The sequence below is a fragment of the Mus caroli genome, chromosome 8 (assembly GCF_900094665.2).
Source record: "Mus caroli chromosome 8, CAROLI_EIJ_v1.1, whole genome shotgun sequence".
NCBI classification, from domain to species: domain Eukaryota; kingdom Metazoa; phylum Chordata; class Mammalia; order Rodentia; family Muridae; genus Mus; species Mus caroli.
In genome coordinates, this window is record NC_034577.1 from 53,893,969 (window position 1) to 53,917,473 (window position 23,505).

General features: G+C 44.7%; 1 protein-coding gene and 1 pseudogene across 1 annotated transcript in view; one reads left to right on the plus strand and one right to left on the minus strand.

Moving 5' to 3' along the window:
• Nucleotides 1-23,505, plus strand: part of Sh3rf1 (SH3 domain containing ring finger 1) — a 168,280-nt gene that overhangs the window by 123,995 nt on the left and 20,780 nt on the right. Inside the window, exons 5-10 of the mRNA XM_021170485.1 lie at nt 2,542-2,844; nt 6,956-7,066; nt 14,830-15,017; nt 16,323-16,493; nt 21,095-21,354; nt 22,626-22,984. Of these exons, the coding sequence (XP_021026144.1) occupies nt 2,542-2,844; nt 6,956-7,066; nt 14,830-15,017; nt 16,323-16,493; nt 21,095-21,354; nt 22,626-22,984 (1,392 nt within the window). The remainder of the gene's footprint in view (nt 1-2,541; nt 2,845-6,955; nt 7,067-14,829; nt 15,018-16,322; nt 16,494-21,094; nt 21,355-22,625; nt 22,985-23,505) is intronic.
• Nucleotides 17,046-17,706, minus strand: LOC110300341 (annotated as a pseudogene).

Sequence of the window (23,505 nt, forward strand, 5' to 3'; positions counted from 1 at the left end):
AGAAGAAGAAGAAGAAGAAGAAGAAGAAGAAGAAGAAGAAGAAGAAGAAGAAGAAGAAGAAGAAGAAGAAGAAGAAGAAGAATGCACACCCATTGTGTTTAAGTCAGTTTTTATAAACTCCTTCTGACCATTTCTCTCCATTAGTAAATTTCCAGCCGTACAGCATTGTGCAGTTTACTCTCCATGGAGTGTTCTCACGTTGTATTTATTTCCTGGGTGGATATGGGAAAAGATATAAGAGGTGAGAGCACAGCAGATGGAAACCAGCCATGTTAACACAATTATAACCAACACTTGGCTAGGTACACTTGACGAGATTATGGGGATATTTCACAATATTTCAAAACACAGGTCTCGGCAGGTAGAGGTTTTTGCCACCAAGCCTGATGACCTGTGTCTGATCACAGGACCCACAAGTTTGAAGGTTAGAGCCAACCTCTGCAAATTGTTCTCTGACCTCCACAAATGTACCCTAACATTTGTGTACCATACACATATATAGTCACCCACATATACAGACAAAATGTGTAAATTAGTGTATTTTAAAAAGAATAGGTACAGGTATAGAGCCTATGGTTTGGCCCCAGGATTTATTTAAATGCAGTATCAGTTAATGCATTTGTCTCCTGCATTAATTTTTTTGGCTACTGTGAGAAATCTCTAGTTTATCCCATTTCTTACTCAACAGAGCAGGCACACAGAACTGAGTTTTCAGACTACTGTTCTGTTTAGGTTCTGCTTGGAGGATTTGTGGTATAGGGGTGGAGGTAATTAGTGACCACAGAAAAAGTATCTTCTGACGCCATTGCTCCTGCCTTTCTGGGGGCAGTGCCATGCCTCGCCTCACCTCGCCTTCATATGTGCTCTGAGCTTGGAGTGGAAGAGAGGTAACTCTGGTCTACGTGGCTGTGGAGGAAAGGGGATTCCCCCACCAGGCTCATGGAAGTTCACTGGAGGCCTCAGAGCTGTGCCGTCCATCAGAATAACCAACATCGCATTGCTGCTTTGGGGCATTTGATGCTCTTGTGCCCCTACCCTGAAGAGGAAGATGTCTGGACCAAAGTAGGATTTGCAGATTGTGGACCTCCTTACCAAATGCCATTACAATGTTCCAAGTGTGCCTCCCTTTTATAATGTCCCTGTCCCTTTAAGTGCATCCTATTCCAATCTTTATCATCCCTACTTCCTTCCATTCATCTACTTGATGGTAAGGTATAGCTGTCTCGGCTGGAAACTTTATCCCATGAACACTCCTTTTCAAAGGCTAAAGAAGAGATGCTTATGTTTGAAAAAGGGTTGCCCTACTAATTGTCAGACAGACCACCTGACCTTGAGTCCCCAGAGAGCCACAGGAACAAATTGCCAGTCGATTTACAGTCATCTGTAGAAGCTCTGAGCTGCCCGGCCCTGGTTGACCCTGCTTTGTAGCTGTGGGGAGCAGGTTCTCTTTGTCCTTTAAATACCAGTCCACAGGGTATCCTCTCGCCTAGTAGGGGGGTCTCATCAACAGGGTGAGAAGGCATGGTTTGAACAATTGGGGTAGATAGAAAGCACACATTAGATGATGTTACTTTCCATGGAGGTAGTTGTTCAGGGCTGAGTGTAATGTCGGGGAGACCTCCTTTGTCCTCGGTAGCACCTCTCAGAAGTACGGGGTTCATTTTAAGTTTCCTGTATTCCATCTCAGTATTTCTGTGCACTGTGAGTTTCTAAGATATGCAGCCTTTCATCATCGAGGCCTTTCCGGAAATGTTTCATTTTACCTCAGGGAAAACAAAAGGCGAATGTTCTCCCCGTTCCTGCTGATCTTATCAGTCCAGCACATGCATTCTGTCCCCTTGTCCGCTCACCTTACTCGGGGACTTCAGATAGACCGAGCAAGCATGCCAGCTGGACTGGAATTTCAGCTCTTCCCTGGCTATGATTTTGAGCACATGTGTTGATAACAGACAGAATGTCTGAGGAAGTAAAAAATAACAGCAGCCACAAGAAAACGACAAGGATTTCAACTGACTTTTGTGAGATTCCCTCAAACTATGCAGAGAGAAACGAGGGGAGTTAACCTTTTTGGGGGGCACACACACATCAGTATTGTGCTGTTTCCTTCTTTATTTCCTTCTTTGCTTGTAAAACTCATCAGTTGTGCAGCTCGGAGCCATTCATCATTGGGGGCCAGCGTTCACACAGATGAATACTTACACTCATTTCATTGCTCCTCGCTAAATTTCATCAGTAAACTAAAATCTTTTATTGCTTAGCAAGTGCCAAAATTACCCCCACCCCAATTCTTAGATACATGCTTTTACCTTTTCAGTCCTACTTTGCAACTATTTTATTCTTTAGTTGATATCTACCTGTGATGTAGATACAATGAGAAAGCTGTAGATACAATGAGAAAGGCGCGGAAGAAACCATAACGTGCATATGCAAATACTAATGTGGTGGCTTTGAATTATAGATTAAAACACTTGGAGGAAAGGACTCTCACTGAACCCCTGAGAGCTGTCTAACCTTGTGCTGCTTTGCTGGTTGCTTTTGCAGTTTAACTCAGCTGCCAAGCAGCTGATAGAGTGGGATAAGCCTCCCGTGCCAGGAGTGGACACGGCAGAATGCCCCTCAGCGACAGCGCAGAGCACCTCTGCCTCAAAGCACTCCGACACCAAGAAGAACACCAGGAAGCGACACTCCTTCACCTCCCTCACCATGGCCAACAAGTCTTCCCAGGCGTCCCAGAACCGCCACTCCATGGAGATCAGCCCTCCTGTGCTCATCAGTTCCAGCAACCCCACAGCCGCAGCCCGCATCAGCGAACTGTCCGGGCTCTCCTGCAGCGCCCCGTCTCAGGTACGGGGGCGGGGTCAGCTGCCGTAGTGTGGGCTGCTCACTAGCAGTAAAATCCTTGCTGCCTCCTTTATATTTGCCTTAGTTACATCCTCACTGTTGTGATAAATACCTTGCAAAAGCGACTAGAGAGAGAAAGGGTTTATTTTGGCGTGCAGCTCCAGGGAGATGTGGCCCGTCATGGTGGGAAGACGTGACAACAGGTGGGAATGATTTCAAGAGCAGAAGGCTAAGAAGGCTTATTGCATCCATGTTTAGGAACCTTTTAGAGTGAAGAAGAGGTGGGGTCCTGCTACCAAGCCTCATTGCCCACTCTCCCAGGAATCCATTCCCTTCAGCACGAGTCCCTTAAAGATGTCATAACTTTCCCAGGCAACACTTCCAACTGGGAACCAGGTGTTCAAACACAGGAGCGTGTGGGGACATTTCACATTCAAAGCAGAACCCTGTATGTAGGAAATGCTAGCTTAAATTCATCCCAATGTAAGGGCTCAGAAGCAGTATTAGAACCTACAGAGTGTGTAAAGTATTGCTTATCAATCTCACTTTCACTTGGGTTTACAAAACTTCCCAGAACTACAAACTGTATCTCTGTTCACACCCACAGTTCTCAATTTGATGCTCAGGACATTTAAAGCTTCTCACACCTTGGTACTTAGGTTTCCCATCCAAATAATAAAACAAGAAGAGAAAGGATAGAAACGTTCAACTTAGAAATTGACCTTGCATAATAATTAATCAAGACTTTGATTATCTTAAAGCACAGCCACGTGTTATTTGTGTGTTAAAAATGCATGGGGCCGATGGCAAGCATTCACTCACTCGTTTGGCAATTGATTGTTGGACGTTGTATTATTAGACCCTTGGGCACAGTGTGTAATAAGATGTATAGAATACAGGCGCTCCCTATGACGGACTGATTCTGGTCTACAGAGTGAATCTAATTGTGGCCCGTTCCCAGAGGGAAGGACTCTGTCATTATCCACTTCGAGAGCAGCTGCACTCAGCTCAACCTGGAGGTCAGAGAGCACTGTCCGCAGCAGCCTGACACAGCAGGAAGAATTGCTGTGTAGGCTTATGGAGCATTTTATTTCATGCAGATTTTTTTTTCCACAATGTAGCTTTGGGTTGTTTTTCCTTAAAATATAAAAATGAAATTCCTATTAAAGAAAAAGGAAAAAAAAGTAAAAAAATTACATAATCCTGGTTCTCAAGAAGTTTATATAGTTTAATAAGTTTCTCTATGACATTGCAGACTAAAAATTGGCCATTCCTGGCTAATTTTATTAAAAGTCATTTTTTTGGTTGTTGTTATTTATTTCATTCAACATCTCGGGATTGACACAGCAAGTCAGGAATTAAATGTGCTTACTCTGAATGAGAGTATGGGCTTTACTTATTTATTTACTTAGTGATAAGGTATAGATCTTTTGATTTTCGTGAAGAAAACTGGAACATACACAAATGCACGACATTAGAGTGAGGAGGGTGGAGGGAGTGTTCAATTTGGTCTCTGATAACATTGCAAGTGGCGTATGTAAGCAAAGGCTCGTTTTAATGGATGGATTGCTAGAAAAGTAGGTGGGGAGGGAAATGCCCTTACCTTTGATATGACCAGCGATCTCATGAAAATACACTTGGGTTTCAGATCAGAGCATGAAGCTCTGACTGCAGATCAGAGTTGAGAGTACCAAGTGAGAAGAATCTGGGGAGACTATGGAATTTTGAGTAAGGATCTGGAGAAGGGGTTGGTAAACACAAAGTGAATCTCTCAGAATGAGTTTGTTTTGTGCGAGTGACATAACACTATCAACGTGGGGTTGTCTCGACATAGAAGCAGGCTCATGTGAGGCATGCTGACAGCACTGAACAGGAAGATTTAAAATAGTGGACCGTGCTTTTTCCTCGGAAGTGGAGAAAGTTAAAAGGAATAGGAAGGTGAGTAAGCTAAGCCTTGTGTCCTGTGGAGAGCTCAGGTGTCAGATTGTCTCACAATGCCACACCAGAGCTGGGGATAAAGGCTATGAGAGAGAGGGTGGATGTTTTCTGTTTGAATCTGAGTAGTTTGGGAAGCAAGATGCTTTCCGTTTCCTTCTGTAACCAGTTGGTGTCTTCAGTGGTGGTGCGCTGCCTCGGGGAGAAGTTATTTCTAGCAGAGGATGGGAGGTGTGTGAAGTGCTGCCTCGTCCTCCCGCTGAGGTTTGCAGAAAACATCACTTATCTAGGGCACCTTGCACTTTGGAGGAACCCTCAGTTCACAAGAAAGCTTTGAGTGTATGCCGCCTTGTCTCCAGGCACATCGGTCCTTATCCTGGAGAAGAGTCTATGCAGGGAATGGCCAGGAGAGGCTGCCTCAAACAGGCCTGCCCCCAAGGGTTGTCACAGAATCCATCTTTGCCACTAGCATGACTTTTAATTTTCCTAACTCGCACTCACCTTACGCTTTGATTTTCTTTCATTCTGTTTTTAAGAAACAAACCTAAGCAAGTCAGTATTCACTTGGTATCCGGTCTGAATGAGGGCACCTAGATACAGATGCGTAGGGGGTTGAGTGCGGGTACTGTGGTACTTAGGAAGTAGGGAACCTTCTCCTGATGATGGAGACTCTGGATCTAACAGTCACAGGATGGCAAGGGTCAGAGGGCCAGAGGGCCTGCTTGCCATTATATTTGGTGGCTGTTGAGTGAGGACTGAACTTGGAAAGGTATAAACTAAGGAATAACTTTTGAGCTGTGCCCTGCAGGTAGACCCCCCAACACACGTGATCACGGGTCTCTGTGACTGACATCCATAAAGCACATGAAGACATTTGGTCTGCCCCTGACCATACCCATGATACCCCTGCTTGTGACATCCTGAGGCATGATTCATACTGTCGTATGCCTCTGAGGCATTTTTATATTGCCCTCATCCCCAGGGGAAGCAAGATGGCCTGTCCGATTGCCCCTGTTTTCTCTCCCAACTCCCCCTGCTTCCCTAACCCTTTCTTGTAGAGGAGACTGACTAATGTTTGTGGTTCGGTGGGAAACAAGGTGCTGAGGAAAAGACATCCCGTCTGTTGGGATATCTTCTCTCCTCATGTCTGCAGCATCAAGTACCACTCCCATATTCCTCATCTGTATCTGCCCTGCAACCCGAGGGAAATTGATCGAGTGATCGGAGGCAGTGAAATGACCTAAATAATTCAATTTCTTTCTCGTCCGTTAATCTCAAGTAGTATCATGGATGACACCTTTGAACACAATTTGGATTGACGTTATTTCTTAAAGGTGCTATAATGAAATTTTCACCATAGGCACACCTAGGCTGCTCCATTTTGATTGCTGGTCCTGGCTGAAAGGTATAAATAAGAAAGAGTGAACTTGAAAATACAGAAGTGCCTTAATAACTTTACATAGATTTGACGTATCAGTAGAGAGATGAATGTGGAGCCACAGCTTGCCTGTGCAGGGTCTTCGTGAGAATGTGAGGCTGGTTTAGCCCCAGGCTGACTCTAGGAACAGTTTGATTCATGGTCGAATATAAAACGAGGTATCATGTTCTGTGATAGCCAACAGCACTCTGTGTATAGCACATTGTACTGACTGGCATATCTGGTACACCTTGAATCTTTAGACAATTGGGGATAGAATATAAAGAAAAGGATTCTGCCTTCCCTGGATAACTTCATAGACAGATCCTCTTGTCTGTGTAACTTTGTCCAGGAGAATCTGTTGTATTAAATATGGTGAACTTGGGTTGGGGAGATGGGTTCAGTACAGGGCTTGCCATGTAAGCATATTGACCTGAGTCAAATTCACAGAAATGTAGATAAAGCCAAGACACTAGATAATCCCAGCATGCTCCCACAGTAGGGTGGGAGGCAGACTGGAGATCCCCTAGAAACCCCCAGGTCAACTTGTCTGGCATAAGTAACTCTGGATGAACAAAAGGCCTCATCTTAAATAAAGTAGATGATGAGGACCAACATCAGAGATTGTCCTCTGACTTCCACATGGCACCAAGCTCACACACACACACACACACACACACACACACACTCGGGGTTGGAGAAGACAGACAGGAGATGTATTAAAAGCACAGCTATCTTTTTAATACCTATTCTCCTTGGCAGGTCCATATAAGCACCACTGGGTTAATTGTGACCCCACCCCCTAGCAGCCCGGTGACAACTGGCCCTGCGTTCACGTTCCCTTCAGATGTCTCGTACCAAGCTGCCCTTGGAGTAAGTATCAATTCTGTGTCTTTATTTCTCTTTGAGGTCTTTAGTCTTGACGGTCTGCCATAGTCCAGCCAACGCCTGCAGTGTACACTGATGCTGCTAGGTGGGATTGACCTCTGCCTTTCTTCCACCCTTGATCCCTGCTAATCTCACAGAAAAGACAGTTTCTTGCCAGCAGCCTGCAAAATTTTTAATGGTGGCAATCAGAGGCCTGAAGCTATGAGGTCTCTGAAAAATACACTTAATTTTAATGAAGTTCAGTTTGATTTCCCAAAGGCTTAACCTTTATTTCTTTAGGGTTCCCAGATCCTGCATATATATTTTAGACATTTATAGATAAAGTCTCAAAACATGGGTCTTCCCAGGCTAAGTGGATTGATTTTTTTTTTTTTATTCATAGAATAAATTGATGCCAAGTGTCTGTTTTTAGGTTTCATCTCTAGTTTTTCTCCTCTGGAGCTCATAGTGACTCTTTCAAGATCCCTACTGCCCTGGGAGGGACTTTTAGAGTATATTGATTTCTCTTCTAAAAACTTGGCATCCCACAGATAGAGTCTAACCATCAGTTGCATAAAGACATCTGAAGGTGGGGGGGGGGATGCTGATCTGGAGAATCATAACAGTCAAGAGGGATGGATATGAAAAAAAAAAAAACTGTGGAGAAAAACAAGCAAATACACCCTTGGGTCATAGAGAAAGACAGCCCCTTCCTTGCTTCCTAGAATCACAACCCACTGAGCAGCAAGGATCTAGAAATTATGAGAAATCTCTCACTCAGGCTGATGTCTTGGTTACACTTTCAGATTGTTGCTATTTCAGACTGTCCCAGCACTGAGTAGACTGAGCATAGAGATCATTCCGTCAGATGCCCGGTGTCTGCATTCCAGCACCACTCTCCCTGATCCTACACCTGGAGTATCTGTTGTTGGTCCTCTCAGAGAAACAGTGTGGTCCACTGAAGGGTTTTGGGTTTGGGAAGGAAAGACTTGGGTTTAAGCTCAGTCCATTCAGCCCTTTTATTTGTCATGTGACCCTGGGAAAGTTACTCCGCATCTTTCAGCCTCAGCATCTGCTGGTTGGCTTTTATTAACTTGACACAAACCTAGACACACCTAGGAAGAGGGAGCCTCATTGCCGCCACCAGATTGGACTGTGGGCATATCTGCAGGATATCTTCTTGACTTATTGATACAGAAGGCCCAGGCTGTTGTGGGAAGTACCATCCCTGGCAGCAGGCCTGGGCTACCTAAGTAGGTGAGCGAGCCATAGAAGGCAGCCAGTAGCAGTCACAGCCACTTCTAAGCAGCTAGTGTGTTGTTTCTAGGTTGTAGATATTTTCCTCTGCTAGATTTCTTAAAGCTGAGTTTGTAGCCAGGACCACACGACACAGTATATCGAAACAACTCAATATATTGATTCTGTCTAATTTTATCATCTTCCTTTTCTTCAATATTAATTTTGGCTTGATACATTTCATAATTAATTAAAAGCTGAATTTTAAATCAAGGTGGAGCTCAAATTACTTCTGTTAGTATCTGAATTCACTTAGACTTCTGAAGACGTTCACGGAATAAATCATGTTCTTCTGTTTAAACGGATGCCTGCCCATTCTGCTCATAGGTTAAAGTTATTGGATTTGTTTTTCTTTCTTTAAATGCTCCCTGAGAGCTCACAGCTTCCTTGATAATACAGCTGGTTAGTGAGGGAGACATGGCCTCGATTCATCTGGGGAAAAGATGAATTTTAGTTAACATTTATTAAATGTGGTTTCCATAAGACTCAGCCACAGAGGTTTCACTAAAGCCAAATTTCGTAACCCATCCTGCCCTCTAATCTCCAGGGGAGCAACTTCTTTCTCTTTCCCACCAACACATACAGCCACAGTGTATTTCCGTTCCAGATGACTCCCGTGCGTGGAGCATTCTTAATTCCATGTCTTAAGGGGGAAAGGGAAGACCGAGTTTAGAAAAATTAATTAGTGTAAAAGATATGAGGCTGGCTGAGTTTTAGCCCTTGTGAACTGAAAATGTTATAATATAGTAAATGGCTAGTTCTTTGTTGGGGGTTGACTCAGGGGCAAATCAATGGAATAGGCCACAAGAGAGCATATAAAATTAATTCATGTTCAGTCATTTTTATCCTAGGATTTTTATAAGAAAGACTGCATATTAAGCAAGAGAGATTTATTAAACATTGTCTACTGCATGCCAGCTCCATTTAATGAAAAACTAATTATAAACAGGCTTTTCTGTCATCCAGAGAAAGGAGTAAATCTCAAAGTCTCTGGTAGGTTGGCAGACACACCATGGATTTAATGTTGGTTTTTGCATAGGAAACTCTCAATAGCACATGAGGCCCCCGTACCCTTGGTACCTCCAGTTGTGACGAGGATTCTATTTAAAATCTGAAGCACTTCAGGAGGTGGTGTTAACATAGCCATAGTATGTAGGTTGGTAGGGAAAAAAACAAAAACCAGTATTTTTATGTTGTGGATGTATAGGAAGTAAGTGTCACCCCTGGGATAGGAAATTAAATTACTTCCAGTGCTTTTTTCATAAATTAAGACTTTTACATCTTTTCTGCAGAATGGAGTTATTTATGAGCATATGTCTCTCTACCATTTCGCACGCAACAGTGAGAATGTTCCGTCTCTTCCATCATGAGTGCCACAGCTGTTGATTCAGGCCTGAGCCTATTAATAATAGTTGCTTCTTGTTGTAGTTGTTGTTGTTGTTGATGACTTGGTTTGTGGGATGAGGAGGCTGAAGATCTTAGTCCTTTATCTCCAGCACAGGGGCAGAGGAATGTACCCCATGGGTGATTAGCAATTGCTGATACCGTGTGGTATGTTTAGCTGCAAAATGTCACGAGACAGCCCCGTCGTTAAAGGCCAACTGCTGCCCAGAGCAGCTTCCAAATAGGTTGAATTCTAAAAGTCTACAAACCCTGTTTAAATTTTTTTTTCTCTTCTCCCTCCTCCTTTTTGAGACAGTATCTCACATAACCCAGGCTGCCCTTAAACTCACTATGGAGCTGAAGATATTCTTGAATTTCTCATCCTCCGGCTTTTACTTCCCAAGTACTTGGATTCTGAGATTTAGTTCGTGCATGTGTGTGTGTGTGTGTGTGTGTGTGTGTGTGCGTGTGCGTGTGCGTGTGCGTGTGTGTGTAGAAGCTTTAGGGTTGTGGATGTCCCTCAGTTGGTAGACTGCCTGCCTACCATGTGTGAATCCCCAGGTTAGATCCCCGGTGATTATTAAAGTGGTGGTGTACAGCTGCGATCCAATACATCAGTGAAGGCAGGAAGATCAGAAGATCAAGCTCACTCTCAGCAACGAGGAGGCAGTGCTGGGCTGCATGAGACCTCATCTCACAAAGCAAATAAAAAACAAAACAAAAGAACATTCAATGATGTCAGGTCTCAGAACAGGCAATATGTAGTCAGTGACACCACCACTTGTGCCAACACGGACAAGGAACTATCAGAAGTAGGGCACAGGTGGAGGCACCTTGGAATGTAGAAGGGAAGTTGAAAATCAGGATGAGGTATAGGGTATGATCAAATGTTTTTCTTTATTATGTGTATTTCCTGTTTCAGTTTTCAAGGTAGTCTAGCTGTGTAGCCCAGGTTGGCCTAGGTCACGATGTTGCTCAAGCTGGCCTTGAACTCATGATCCTTTTCTCCTCAGCCTCCTCAGTGCTGGGATTACAGGCAGGAGCCCCCTTGCTCAGCCCATGATCTCCATAGCAACAACAGAAAAGTACTCTAGCATCTCAGGGATCGAAACTTCTAGATCCAAATCGTACTGTCCTAAGAAGCAGTGAGAAGCACGGAATGGTTTTACGATCACAGCGTTCATTGAGGGTCTCTTGCCTCCTGGCTGCAAAGCAGGGAGCCAGAGCCAGTAGTCTTAACAAGAGTAAGTCAGGGGACTGGAGAGAAGGCTCAGTGGTTAAGGGCACTCACTGCTCTTCCAGAGGTTCTAAGTTCAATTCCCAGCATCCACATGGTGACTCACAACCATCTGTAATGGGACTTGGTGTCCTCTTCTGGTGTGTCTAAGGACAGTGACAGTGTACTCATATAAGTAAAATAAATAATAAGTCTTTAAAAAAAAGTAAGTTAATCTCTGACTCTAAAACCTCTTAAATTATAGCATTACCTTCCACTTATTGACCATTGCCTGTGCTCTGTGCCCTGGAGAAGGAAAAGGACATACCATCCCTAATTATTATAAGGATAGAGACACCATGAAATTCACATGATTAACTAGTATAGAAATCTCTTCTATTTCTTAGAGATTAAATGTGAAACAGTAAGTTACACAGAAACACAGCTAAAAGTAGCAACTGTTGGTGTCCCTCGAGCACCCTCATGCAACCTGGCCTCTCTCTTGGACCAGTTTGTGCCTGAGATCCTGTATCCCGGAGTGTCCATTTAGGGATGCTGGTATGTTGGGTTGAAGGTACGGTGAGTGGGGAGTAGGTGACTGGGCAGCAACAGTGATGGGTTGTGGGATTTTACATGGTGTTTGCCTATGGGATTCATTTCCTGTGATGTGTGTGAGGAAGAGGCACACATAAGAGAATTGGAAAGCAAAGGGGCCCTTGATTGTCACTTGAACTTGTGCCTATAATTCCAATGCAGAGCACTTTAGTATTAAGATGGCCTTCAGCCCCTGGCCTCAGGCTTGAAACACACTGCCTGTTTTCCTAACCTTAGCCAAATCCAGGTCTGGCTGCTCTCTGTGCTGGTCTCATGAAAAGGCAAGAGGAAGAAATCACACCAGGAAGGATCCACATACATGAACTTCTTACTTATAACATCTTGTGACCTTCCAGTGTCCTGCAGCAGCTCCTACTGAGATAGAAGACACTGTCCCCCACCCCGCCCACCCTCCGTACTTATTCTAGAAAGAGACAGGCTAGCCAGGGTGGAAATGTTCTGCCAGGCCTGTTAGTTGCCTTAGGGAGACAGAACCTGGGCATCGCAAAAGATGGCCATTTCATATGGGCAAGTCCAGTGTTGATGAGCCGTATGGGACCCAGTGGCCTATAAGTGGGTTTTTGTTGTTGTTGTTGTTTTGGTTTTTTTTGTGTTTTTTTGTTTGTTTGTTTGTTTGTTTTGTTTTGTTTGCTGGTAAAGGGTATATATGCCTCTGCTGGCCCAGACTCCAGTATAATAGGCAGGTTTCCAGGCCAGGTCTGAGTCTATGAAAGGTTGTAGTTCTTCTCAATAGAGATGTCAGTTCTTACATGATAGCAAACTGCCCACAGCACAGTACAGGGTGGATCACCTTTTGAACTTCCAATGGGCTAGATTTTTGCAGTTGAGGCTGTTTATAAAGCAACCTACAGAGCTTCCTGTTGTATCACAGCTGTACGTTCAAAGAGCCCCGTCATTTTCCCAGCCCACGGGACCAGGCAGCATAGAGGACTCTGATTTTAATCAGGCATTCCGTCGCATTCACTCGGTGCAGAGAGGGAGGAAAAAATATAATCTGCCTAGTGTTACTGAACACCATCTCTTCTGTTTCAGCCACAGAGAGAGATGACTGTGTTTTTCTTAGATACCAGCTTTGGGTCTGTCTATCTGTCTGTCTGAATGTCCCTCTTTCTGCCGTATCTGAATGTCTCACTCTTCTCCTTTTTCAAGCAATGACATTTGGCTACTGTTTTATAATAAGATATGACCCTTCTTTATGTTTTGTTAAAATGTAAATCTGTTTTTTCTTTAGTCAGGTTCATAAATAGATGTTTGGTTTGGTTTTGCCTCTTTCTAAGACATTATTTATCCCAGTTGCTCTTTTTAAATTTTTTTATTGAATTTCCTTGTTGTACATGTCCTCTGCCTCTGCCTTTCCTTAGACACACTGTCTTGAGACTCGGTTAAAAAGGTTGGAGTGACAATCAGGCCAAGCTCCCCGTTTTTCCACGTATTCCTCCGTGTGCAGGTAGACACATCTCACCCGTTAAGCCTCTGATGTGGTGTTATCTTTAAACGACGGCGCAGATCATGTCTTCTCACTATTTTGCCTGGATTATCTTTATTTCTCTCTACCTTGTCACTGGAACTGGGCCAAACAGAAAGAAAGCTTGACCCTCTGCTGAAAGGGTCAGGGGCCCTGAGTCTCACTCGGAACATGACGTTCCAGAGGCACGATGCACCTCAAGGCTGCCCTGTTTGTGTGGGGAGCAGCAAGTGACTTCGTGACTTTTTGAACAACCCTTGTCCAGGCTGGCTCTCTGTAAGCGATTCCATGCCTCATTTACTTCTGTGTTCAATGGTCTGTGGCCGTGTGGGAAAGTCCTCATCGAAAGCCACGCTATCAAAAAAATGAAGTAGAACACATCAGCCAGTTACAGGTCTAGAAACGTGAATGTCTGCAGCTGTGTACTATTAATAGATAAGTGCTGATGGGATTCCATTTTTGCTTCAAACGTTTGAAATGTAATGACTGGAACCCTGCTTTGAGTGGAAGCTCTCCCTGCCTCCTAGGTATATTCTGCTGCCTTTCTGGTTCGCCTTAATTCAGTTTTTGCCTCTAGTGGTTCAAAGATTTGGGGAGGGCGAGGTAGGGGCTCAGTCAGGCTTTGTGAGCCTGATTTCCCAGGAGTTTCAGTATACAGTCCCTGAAGAATTATCTGGGGTTTGTAGATCAGAAGGTAACAATTGCTCCATTGATTGTCACAGACACAGAGTCCCGTGGACAGAACCCCATTAGACTATGCCTGCCCATAAAGGACCCAGTGACTTCTCCCTGGTATATGTGTTAAAGATTACTAGCCTTGAGAGTCCTAAGTTCCAAAAATTGGCCAAGTGAAGAAGAGGAAAAGCGAAGGAAGCCACAGTGGCCTTGCGACTATGGCTTGCTATGGTTTGGGCTCTGGGAACACCAGGCATCAAAAGGAACAACAGCAGGAGGAATGGCTTGCCATACAGCGGTACAGCGAAGTATAATGTATTTAAGGTCCAGGTTACAAAAGCCTAGCAGAAAATCAATTCTAGCCAGCAATGCGACATTTTAGCAGTTCCTTTGGAAGGTGTCTCCGTTCTTGTCCAAATCTGTACTTCTTATTTTTAATTACTATTTATCTTGTGTGTATGAACGCTTTGCCTACATGTCTCTGCACCACGTGCGTGCCTGATGCCATCAGGAGCCAGAAGAAGGTGTTGAATCCTGTGGTCCTAGGGTTATGGATGGGTGGGAGCTGCCAGGTGGGTGCTGGGAATCACACCTGGGTCCTCTCGAAAGAGCAGCCAGTGCTCTTGACCACTGAGCCATCTCTCCAACCCCAGTTCTGTACTTTCAATGTGTTATTAATCTTAAACTTCTACACGGTCATTTAATTTTTTTCCCTTTCCTGTCAAGGTTTACCCGTTTGCCAAAAAGAACAATGTGGCTTTAAAATAAACTTTTTTTAAAAGGTTCATTTATTTATTTTATGTATATGAGTACACTGTAGCTATCTACACCAGAAGATGGCATCGGATCCCATTACAGATAATTGCAAGCCACCATGTGGTTGCTGGGAACTGAACTCAGGACCTCTGGAAGAGCAGCCAGTGCTCTTAACCGCTGAGCCATCTCTCCAGCCCTAACATAAACTTTTAAAAAGGGTGTTTCATGTGAAATAACCTGCTGGTTCTGTTGTGCATGGATTCTGTCTGGTGGGGTTCTCATTCTCCTTTCCTTATACCTTTCATAAAGATATAAATAAATGATATCTGTGTCCCCTCCCCATCTTTTTTCCCCCTGTATTAGAGTATGAATCCTCCACTTCCCCCACCCCCTCTCCTGGCGGCCACCGTACTCGCCTCCACCCCGTCAGGCGCTACTGCTGCTGTTGCTGCTGCTGCTGCTGCCGCTGCCGCTGCCGGAATGGGACCCAGGCCTGTGATGGGGTCCACTGACCAGATTGCACATTTACGGCCTCAGACTCGTCCCAGTGTGTAAGTGAGGGTGTCTTTATTACCACGTAAATACTCATCTCAAACAGACATCTAGAAGCTCATGTCTGATAGGAGCTACTGACAGGCTTAGGGCTCAACCAAGTGGCTTGTATTCTGAAAACTTCTACCTGGTTATGCATATAATTAGTAAGACACTTAGAATGAGCCTAACGTGAGCCTGGTGGGTGGCTGTCCCGCTGAGAAAAGGCCTTTCGAAGTTTAGAGGAATTTCTGTTCTCTCCTTTATAGGTTGCCTACATAGAGAACTGCTGTTCTTTCGTACAGCTCTGTCGTAACCGTTTTATCTTCAGTTTCATTCCTAGTATCAAGATCTTAAGCAGCAGCAGTTCTCAACCCGTGGGAAGTACGCAACCCCTTTGGGGAGGGTTGCATGGCCCTTTCCCAGGGAGCGTATATCAGATTATTTACGTTACGATTCATAGCAGTAGCAAGATGACAGTAATAAAATATTTTTATGGTTGGGGGGGCACTACATCAGGAGCTACATTAAATGGTTGTAACATCAGCAAGGTTGAGAACTGCTCATCTTAAAAACCAGGAAGGTATTCCACACATATCAATCAGGTCTCCCTGCAGCAAACATCTAGAGAGTTGTAAGTCCCCAGCGGTAAGGAATCCAGAGAGGTCCGGTTACCCTGTGCAGTTTGCCGCCGACAGAAGGCTTCTGCTCTCTGTGCCTCTGCTCCTGTAGGGTTCAGAGTCCTGGCCGATGCAGGCCGGTTGCCTGCCTGGTCTCTCTGTGTGGACAGACACCTTGTACTCGGCAGTCCTTTTGTGCTCTCTACAAACCAGAGTTCCTTTGATTTTCTGTATCTCAGTCAGCTTCGTGACTGAGCTCAGAAGGGCAGGTGCAGCCTAAGTCTGTGGGTTCAGTGTGTATAGAAGGCAACATATTGTACTTCCCAGTGGAACTGTGTGCCATATGCCCTCATCCAGGGCTCGTTCCCAAGTCTAACAAGTGCCATTTGAAGAGCTACGTTTCCCCAAAGGGCTCCTAATCCAGAGTACTAAGGTAGACACTCTTGAAAACCGCATTAGTTCTTTCATAGCACATGATGAAATTGTCATTCCCACACAAGAAGGAACACTCTCAATCAAAAAACAAGAGCCTCTGCCTGCATTTAAAGGGCAGACAGCCAAACCGCTTTCCATAGAGAGCTGCTTGCAGGTTAAGACTGTATGTCCTGTCTACCTGTGTTTCAGGTACTTAAGACCTTAGACCAAGCAAGAGTTTGGAGATCTCAGGGTTTGCCTGCTAGCCTGATGTTTTTCCTTCTGCTCTAGATATGTTGCTATATATCCGTACACTCCCCGGAAGGAAGACGAACTGGAGCTGAGGAAAGGGGAGATGTTTTTGGTGTTTGAGCGTTGCCAGGACGGCTGGTACAAAGGGACATCGATGCACACCAGCAAGATAGGTGTTTTCCCTGGCAACTATGTGGCGCCCGTCACAAGGTATGACGCAGGATCAGCGCTTTTCTGTATTCTAGGTAGGGCTGCTTTGTTCTTTCGCAGGCTTTTCAGCTCATGCAGAGCCGTGCTTGTGTTATAATTGCCTGTTGTGTAGCCAAGGTTTGTAAAATCCATATCTATATCTGCTAAAATGTCTTCTGATACCAAGATTCTTAGCTCACTTTTCATGTGGATATGTGTGGAAATTATAGGTTTCTACCAATAACTCTACTGGGGTGTAAGCTCTCTGCTTTAGTTTATATCTGAAAAGACTCAACTGTTCCATTTTCAGTATTTTTCTACTAAAGAAATTAAAGGCTATGTTATTAGTGTGTACACGTCTGCGCAATGTCTGCTATAGACACCAGACAGGCAGATTCCTAAACATAACATTATTGACGCATGGTCTTCAGTTCTCCAATGTAGTTGCTTTTATCATCCTCCTACTTAATAAGTGGGGAAACTGAGGCACAAAGAGACCTGAGATCACATAGTAAAGAAGTGCTCAAGCCCACACTGGCTAGGACTGCCTTTATTTCATTAACTTTTTTTACTAGAACATCTGAATTTTTTAATCCTTCTTTACAGGTTACCTAGACCACTTTTGATTAAGAAAACTGTAAAAAGTTAGTAACTGCCACAAGTGGACGCCAGTTGGTGGCATGTGTCAATTTCCACAGAGTCCTGCTTTGCAGGGTGTCTGAATGCACTGCTCGGGGTCTCTGCTCAAACTTGCTGGAATCACTCATGGCAGATTTTAGTCCACAGGTCGCTTTTCCCCATATTTCTTTGTAAACTCTTCAGCATTCTTACAGAATTTTTTACGGTCCTTAGAGTATTNTTCAGCTAGGTCAGCCCGGAGTGGATACTCAGGCTGGGGGTCATTCACCAGTGCTATGAGGGNCTGGATTACTTGGTCAGTCTTGGTGGCTGGCTTCCAGTTTTCAGCACTAATGACTGGCAGACAGACCTGTCCCTTCTCATCGATGTTAGGGTGGTAGATCTTTGTTTTAAGTGTGATCTTGGGTGGTTTGAATGGATACTCTGCTGGAAAGTTGATTTCAATGCTGAAGGTTGTCAGGAACAACCCTCCATAAGGAATAAGCCCTTGCCAAGTCAATGAATTAGCTTCATCAACCTGGATGTTACAGAAGTTTTTCATTCCACATTTGTGGATCTCTTCAAGCTCCTTCATCAGCCTCCTGCTGGCCGCCATCTTAGATCTCAACTTTTTATAAATTACCTTTGAACTCTGGCAATTAATCTTTGTAATACAGTCAAATAAATATTCCTTAAATATGGCATAAATAAATTTTAAATGAAGATAGTTTTGCTCCTTATGTGTCATTTGCCAGTATTTGGACATACTTTTGAGTTCGTCAGTTGGTAATGCTGGCATTCAGTAGATACACGCAAGGGACTCTGCTGAATCCTGCCGAATGCAGGATACTGCCTCCCCTGATAGCTTCTTCCATCCGGTCTGTTTCTGTGATAAAATACTCTGACCAAAAGCAACTTATGGGAGGAAATGGCTTGTTTTTGCTTACAGCTGCAAGTCACAGTTTATTATTGAGGAAAGTTGAAGGCAGGCCCCGTGCAGGATACTGCTTGCTGGCTTGTAGGCAGGTGTAAGTTGAGCTATCTTTTTGAATAGCTCAGGACCACATGCCCAGGAGAATAGTTTGCCCACAGTGGTCTGGACCTCAATAAATGAAAAAGAGAACTCCAAGCAGACACTGAAGGAAAGGCCATCCAGTGACTGCCCCACCTGGGGATCCATCCCATATATAGTCACTAAACCCAGACACTATTGTGGATGCCAAGAAGTGCTTGCTGACAGGAGACTGATATAGCTGTCTCCTGAGAGATTCTGCCAGTGCCTGACAAATACAAAGGCAGATGCTCACAGCCATCCATTGGACTGAGTACAGGGTCTCCAATGAAGGAGCTAGAGAAAGGACCCAAGAAGCTGAAAGGGTTTGCAGCCCCATAGGAGGAACAACAATATGAACTAGCCAGTACCCCCTGAGCACCCTGGGTCTAAACCCCCAACCAAAGAAAACACATGGTAGGACTCATGGCTCCAGCTGCATATGTAGCAGAGGATGACCTAGTCGGTCATCAGTGGGAGGAGAGGCCCTTGGTCCTGTGAAAGCTCTATGCCCCAGTGTAGGGGAATGCCAGGGCCAGGAATGGGAGTGGGTGGGTTGGGGAGCAAGGGGAGGGGAGAGGGGGTTTTCAGAGGTGAAACCAGGAAAGGGGGTAACATTTGGAATATAAATAAAGAAAATATCTAATAAAAATAAAGAAAAGGAAAACTCCCCACCCAAATGCCCACAAGCCAGTCCCTCAACTGAGGCTGCATCAGGTTGATAGTCAAAGCTAACCAAGACACTCTCAAAAAAGAGTAATTCGGTCTAAGATGTCATTCCAGCTCAGAAACCGTCATGTGTGTATTGCACACACGTGCTGTACACACAACTCTATTTTTCTTTTAAGATAGTGTACCCTCTGGTCATTGAGCCTGAAAGAAATGACCTATAATGACATTAACACTGCCCCAGATTTTGATCACTGACTCTTAATAAGCAATTCAAGTCTAACTATGTTAAATCATGCCTCCAACCTCCTGACTTTCAACAAATGGCTTAATGAACTGACATGTTTGTCAGCCGTTGTCCTTGATTTATAGGTTGGCCAGCCACCTAATCAAATGAAAATCACTATTGTTGCAGATAGTGACAGAATGTTAGCTTCAATTTGACTTGCAGATTTTTAATCAATATAAATCTTTTCTTGTATATTCAGGATCTGACATATCCAGAAAATGGCAATATATATGTATATGTGTGTGTATGTATATATGCCTATTATACATATGTATGTATATATATATGCCTATTTATATATTTATATGTGATTATATATAAATACATATATACATAGAAATACATATTCACTATTAAACAAGAAAAATACAATAATGCAGAATGGAATTAACAAAAGCACATTTTTTTCAAGATTCAAAACCAAACTGTTAAAAGTCTCTGCACATTTAACTCTGGAGCAATGCTAGCTTACAACAGCTGCTCCGTAATGCACCATTGTGGAAGGATAATCTTGATAATGAAATATCAATTGTAGGTTCATTATAAAATTGTTATAACACAGAATTGCCACTTAAGTGAATTGATACTATTTTAAAATATACACTAAACAAAACTCTCCATACTTGATTAAACTCAGATCTAAGTCAATGTCTAGAGCTGACTCTATTGCTATAGCTGCGATGATGGAGGAAGAGAAAAGAGCCCTCGTGAGCTGGCCTCAACTCCGAGGGGTTTTGATGCTGGGACCAGGCGTCTACAGCAAGGCAGTATGTGTGGGGGCATGACAGCGCTGCTGCATGCATGGACTCACAGTGGCTCTGTGGCTGCATGCAGAAGACCAAGCCAGCCCAGATCCCAGCGTGGATGGGTGAGGGGCTCAGGGAGCCCCAGCCATAGCTGAGGAGCCATTGGCAATTGATGACCTCTAGAAGAGGGAGTCCGTTTTCTTCAGGCTGCTGCCCCTGCAGTTTTCTTCACCCGACACCCATGCACACGACGGTGCCACCACACGGGCTCAGTGGGCTCAAACAAAGCAACAGCAGCTCGTGAAGTTGGGGGAGGAGAGGGATGGGAAAGATGGGGAGAGAAATTGAAGGGAATGAGTTTTGGAAAAGCATGTTGATGTGTTTACAAAATTCTCAAAAAATTAAAATACCTGTGTACCATATTCAGTCATCAAGGGGTAAGCTGTGATCAGTTTATGGAGAATAAAACTAGAAAGGAGGAAGCAATCTCCATGAAAAAATTAACTCATAAGGTGTAACTTTAACTTGATGCTTCTTAAATGACTTGGTCTGTGGGGGTCTTGAACTTGAGACTAAGGTAGAGCATCAGAAAAAAGCCAAAAGGGCCATACCATTTGTGGGGGTGTGGGGGTGTCTGTCTGTCTGTCTGTCTCGTGTGAGGGTATATGAGGGTGTGTGAATGTATGTGTGTGTATGAGTGTGTGTGTGTATATAGTGTGTGCTCTGTGTGTGTGTGTGTGTGTGTGGTGTGACAGTATGTTAATGTGTGTGAATGTGTCAGTGTGTATAAGTGTGTGTGTGTGTGTGTGTATGTAGTGTGTGTCCTGTGTGGGGGAGACAGACAGACAGACATCACTGTGCTCACAGGCACTTATGTACTATGTTAGAGGCAGATTGAGAAGGTCAAAGCAGGATCAGTATGATGCAAACAGTGGGGCTTTCTCAGGATGAAGCAGGGAAATTCATGGCTTTGGATTCAGTGGAGCCGCATGGCCACAGAATGGGAAGCTAACCCTCATCACTGCGTTCTTAGGCAGATAGGATGTGTGGTTTGGTGACTCAAGTGGTTCTGGGACCATTCACCGTCTCGACCATCATGTCTTTGAATGTGCTGTTCTTGAAGTCTTGTAAAAATAATTCCACTCATTTTTTAGAAGGCTTTAAAGCTCGTAGTCATTTTTCTCACATTCCTTGTTCCGTCTCCCTCTTTGCTGATGGATTGGGCTTCTGTCTGCTTCTGTCCTGGCAGGGCGGTGACGAATGCCTCCCAAGCTAAAGTCTCTATGTCTACTGCGGGTCAGGCAAGTCGAGGGGTGACCATGGTCAGCCCTTCCACTGCAGGAGGACCTACACAGAAGCCCCAAGGAAATGGCGTGGCTGGAAATCCCAGCGTCGTCCCCACGGCTGTGGTGTCAGCAGCTCATATCCAGACAAGTCCTCAGGCTAAGGTCCTGCTGCACATGTCTGGGCAGATGACAGTCAATCAGGCCCGCAACGCTGTGAGGACAGGTAAGTGCATGGGGAATGGGCCTCAAACGCACGGGGAATGGGCTTAGGTGACTAAGCAGGTCAGTTACCACCGATGCCGAGAAAACTAGGTATGAATTTAAAATAATTGCTTCCATTTTGAAATACAGACTAGCAAACCATATGGCCAGCAATTCTTCGCCACCGTGGCAGGTACCCCTGGGAGAAACAAGCAAAGAGTGACAAAGAGATTACTTTGGTAGCCAGACCCTAACACTGAAGGTCTGTGGTTAATGTAGAACATCCCAGAGGAGAGCACTGGGTGGGGCAGAGATGCCACTGTAGTGTTGGCCATGAAGCACAGTGAAAGGACTAGTGCGGGTTACACATTCCAAGATATGCCTCAGCGACCTGCTTATTCTAACCAGGCCCCACCTCCTCATAGCCCAGTGATGAAGTTATCGCCCTCATAATCCAGTCACCCCTCAGGACCACCAGTCAGCTTCCAAGCAAGCCTTCAACACATGAGGCCTTTCAAGGGACGTCGTATGTCTAAACCATAACAGGCATGCTATAACTCTCTTCTTGGGCTAAGTGCACCCTGCACATTTGTTCAAATCTGAGAGACCTGAGGTATCAGAAGAATGTGTTTGGGGACTCGAAACATGACTTCTGCAGTCAAGGTCCTGCCTCGGGTCTCACTGTTCCTAGCTGTGTGACTGTTGCGTGATTCTCTGCTAAGCAGCGTGCTGGTTATTTTTTGATGAATTTAGTCACAGGTCTATTTTAGACTCAATGGGAAGTCAAGTGCCTTTCTTAACTCTGCAGCGGCATTGGAAACCTACCAAGAGTCTTGGGTGACAACAGTGGAGTAAAATGAATGCAAGCGATTTCTATCTGAATGATTGTGAAGAAAAGTAGGTAGTCAAAGAGAGAGGAGAGAGAAAAATGTATCACGGGTAAAGGACTTAAGACCGCCGTGGCTTGTTGCCATGGTGAGCCATCAGAAACTGGCCCCGTGTCTCTAATGCTGTGGGAAGTTATTGTTCATAACCAAAAGGCTTTGGGGAATGATGACAGCATTATCTTCCAAGTCTTCAGTAGCCTCAGCTGCTCACCTGGAGGGAAATTAGTTGCATCCAGAGATCCAGCTAGGACTTAAGTGTGTTAAGCTATCCTACACCAGTTCTTTATTGCAATAAATGGCAGTAGCTGCCTCTCATTATGGTCTACCACGGTGAGATGGCTCACATTTTGATAAGAGTGTTTACTAAGCCATTGACCCTTCCTGTGTTCCCTCCTGTCACCCTCAGTTGCAGCACATAGCCAGGAACGCCCCACGGCAGCAGTGACTCCCATCCAGGTCCAGAATGCCGCCTGCCTCGGTCCTGCATCCGTGGGCCTGCCCCATCATTCTCTGGCCTCCCAACCTCTGCCTCCAATGGCAGGTCCTGCTGCCCACGGTGCTGCCATCAGCATCAGTCGAACCAATGCCCCCATGGCCTGCGCTGCAGGGGCTTCTCTGGCCTCCCCAAATATGACCACTGCCGCGTTGGAGACTGAGCCCAGTGGTCGCACAGTGACCATCCTCCCTGGACTCCCCACATCTCCAGAGAGTGCTGCATCAGCGTGTGGGAACAGTTCAGCTGTGAAACCAGACAAGGACAGTAAGGTAAGAGCCCCTCCTTCTCCTCTCTGTTACTCCCTGACTTTTTTTTTTTTTCCAGTTAAAGGACTCATTGTTCCATGGCCCTTCAGGTTCTTACCTGTGCCAGGAATATGGTGGTGCAGAAACCTGGGCACTGCCCCAGCCTCATGTCTCAGTCTTATGCTTTTCTTCATTTTGAATACTCTTGGAATATCAGGCCCCCTACTGGGTAATAAGGAGACCACAGTGACTAGGACTCAACCTCAGCTCGAAGCCTTCCAAACCTACAGGAGGAATTTCGTCCCTTCAAGTAACTTACTCTTTTATTATTTTGCTGTCCTCAAGTTTTCATGTCCAGTGTTCTTGCTATTTGACAACTCCTCTTTTAAATGTTTTTTTTTTTTTTTGACGGGTGAGAGGTTAGAAACTGTCCATCAAAAATGCTATTCTCAGGGTTAGAGAAGTGGCTCAGAAGTTAACAGTATAGAGCCTTACTGCACTCATACGGGACCCAAGATCACACCCAGTGCTCACAACTGCTTGTA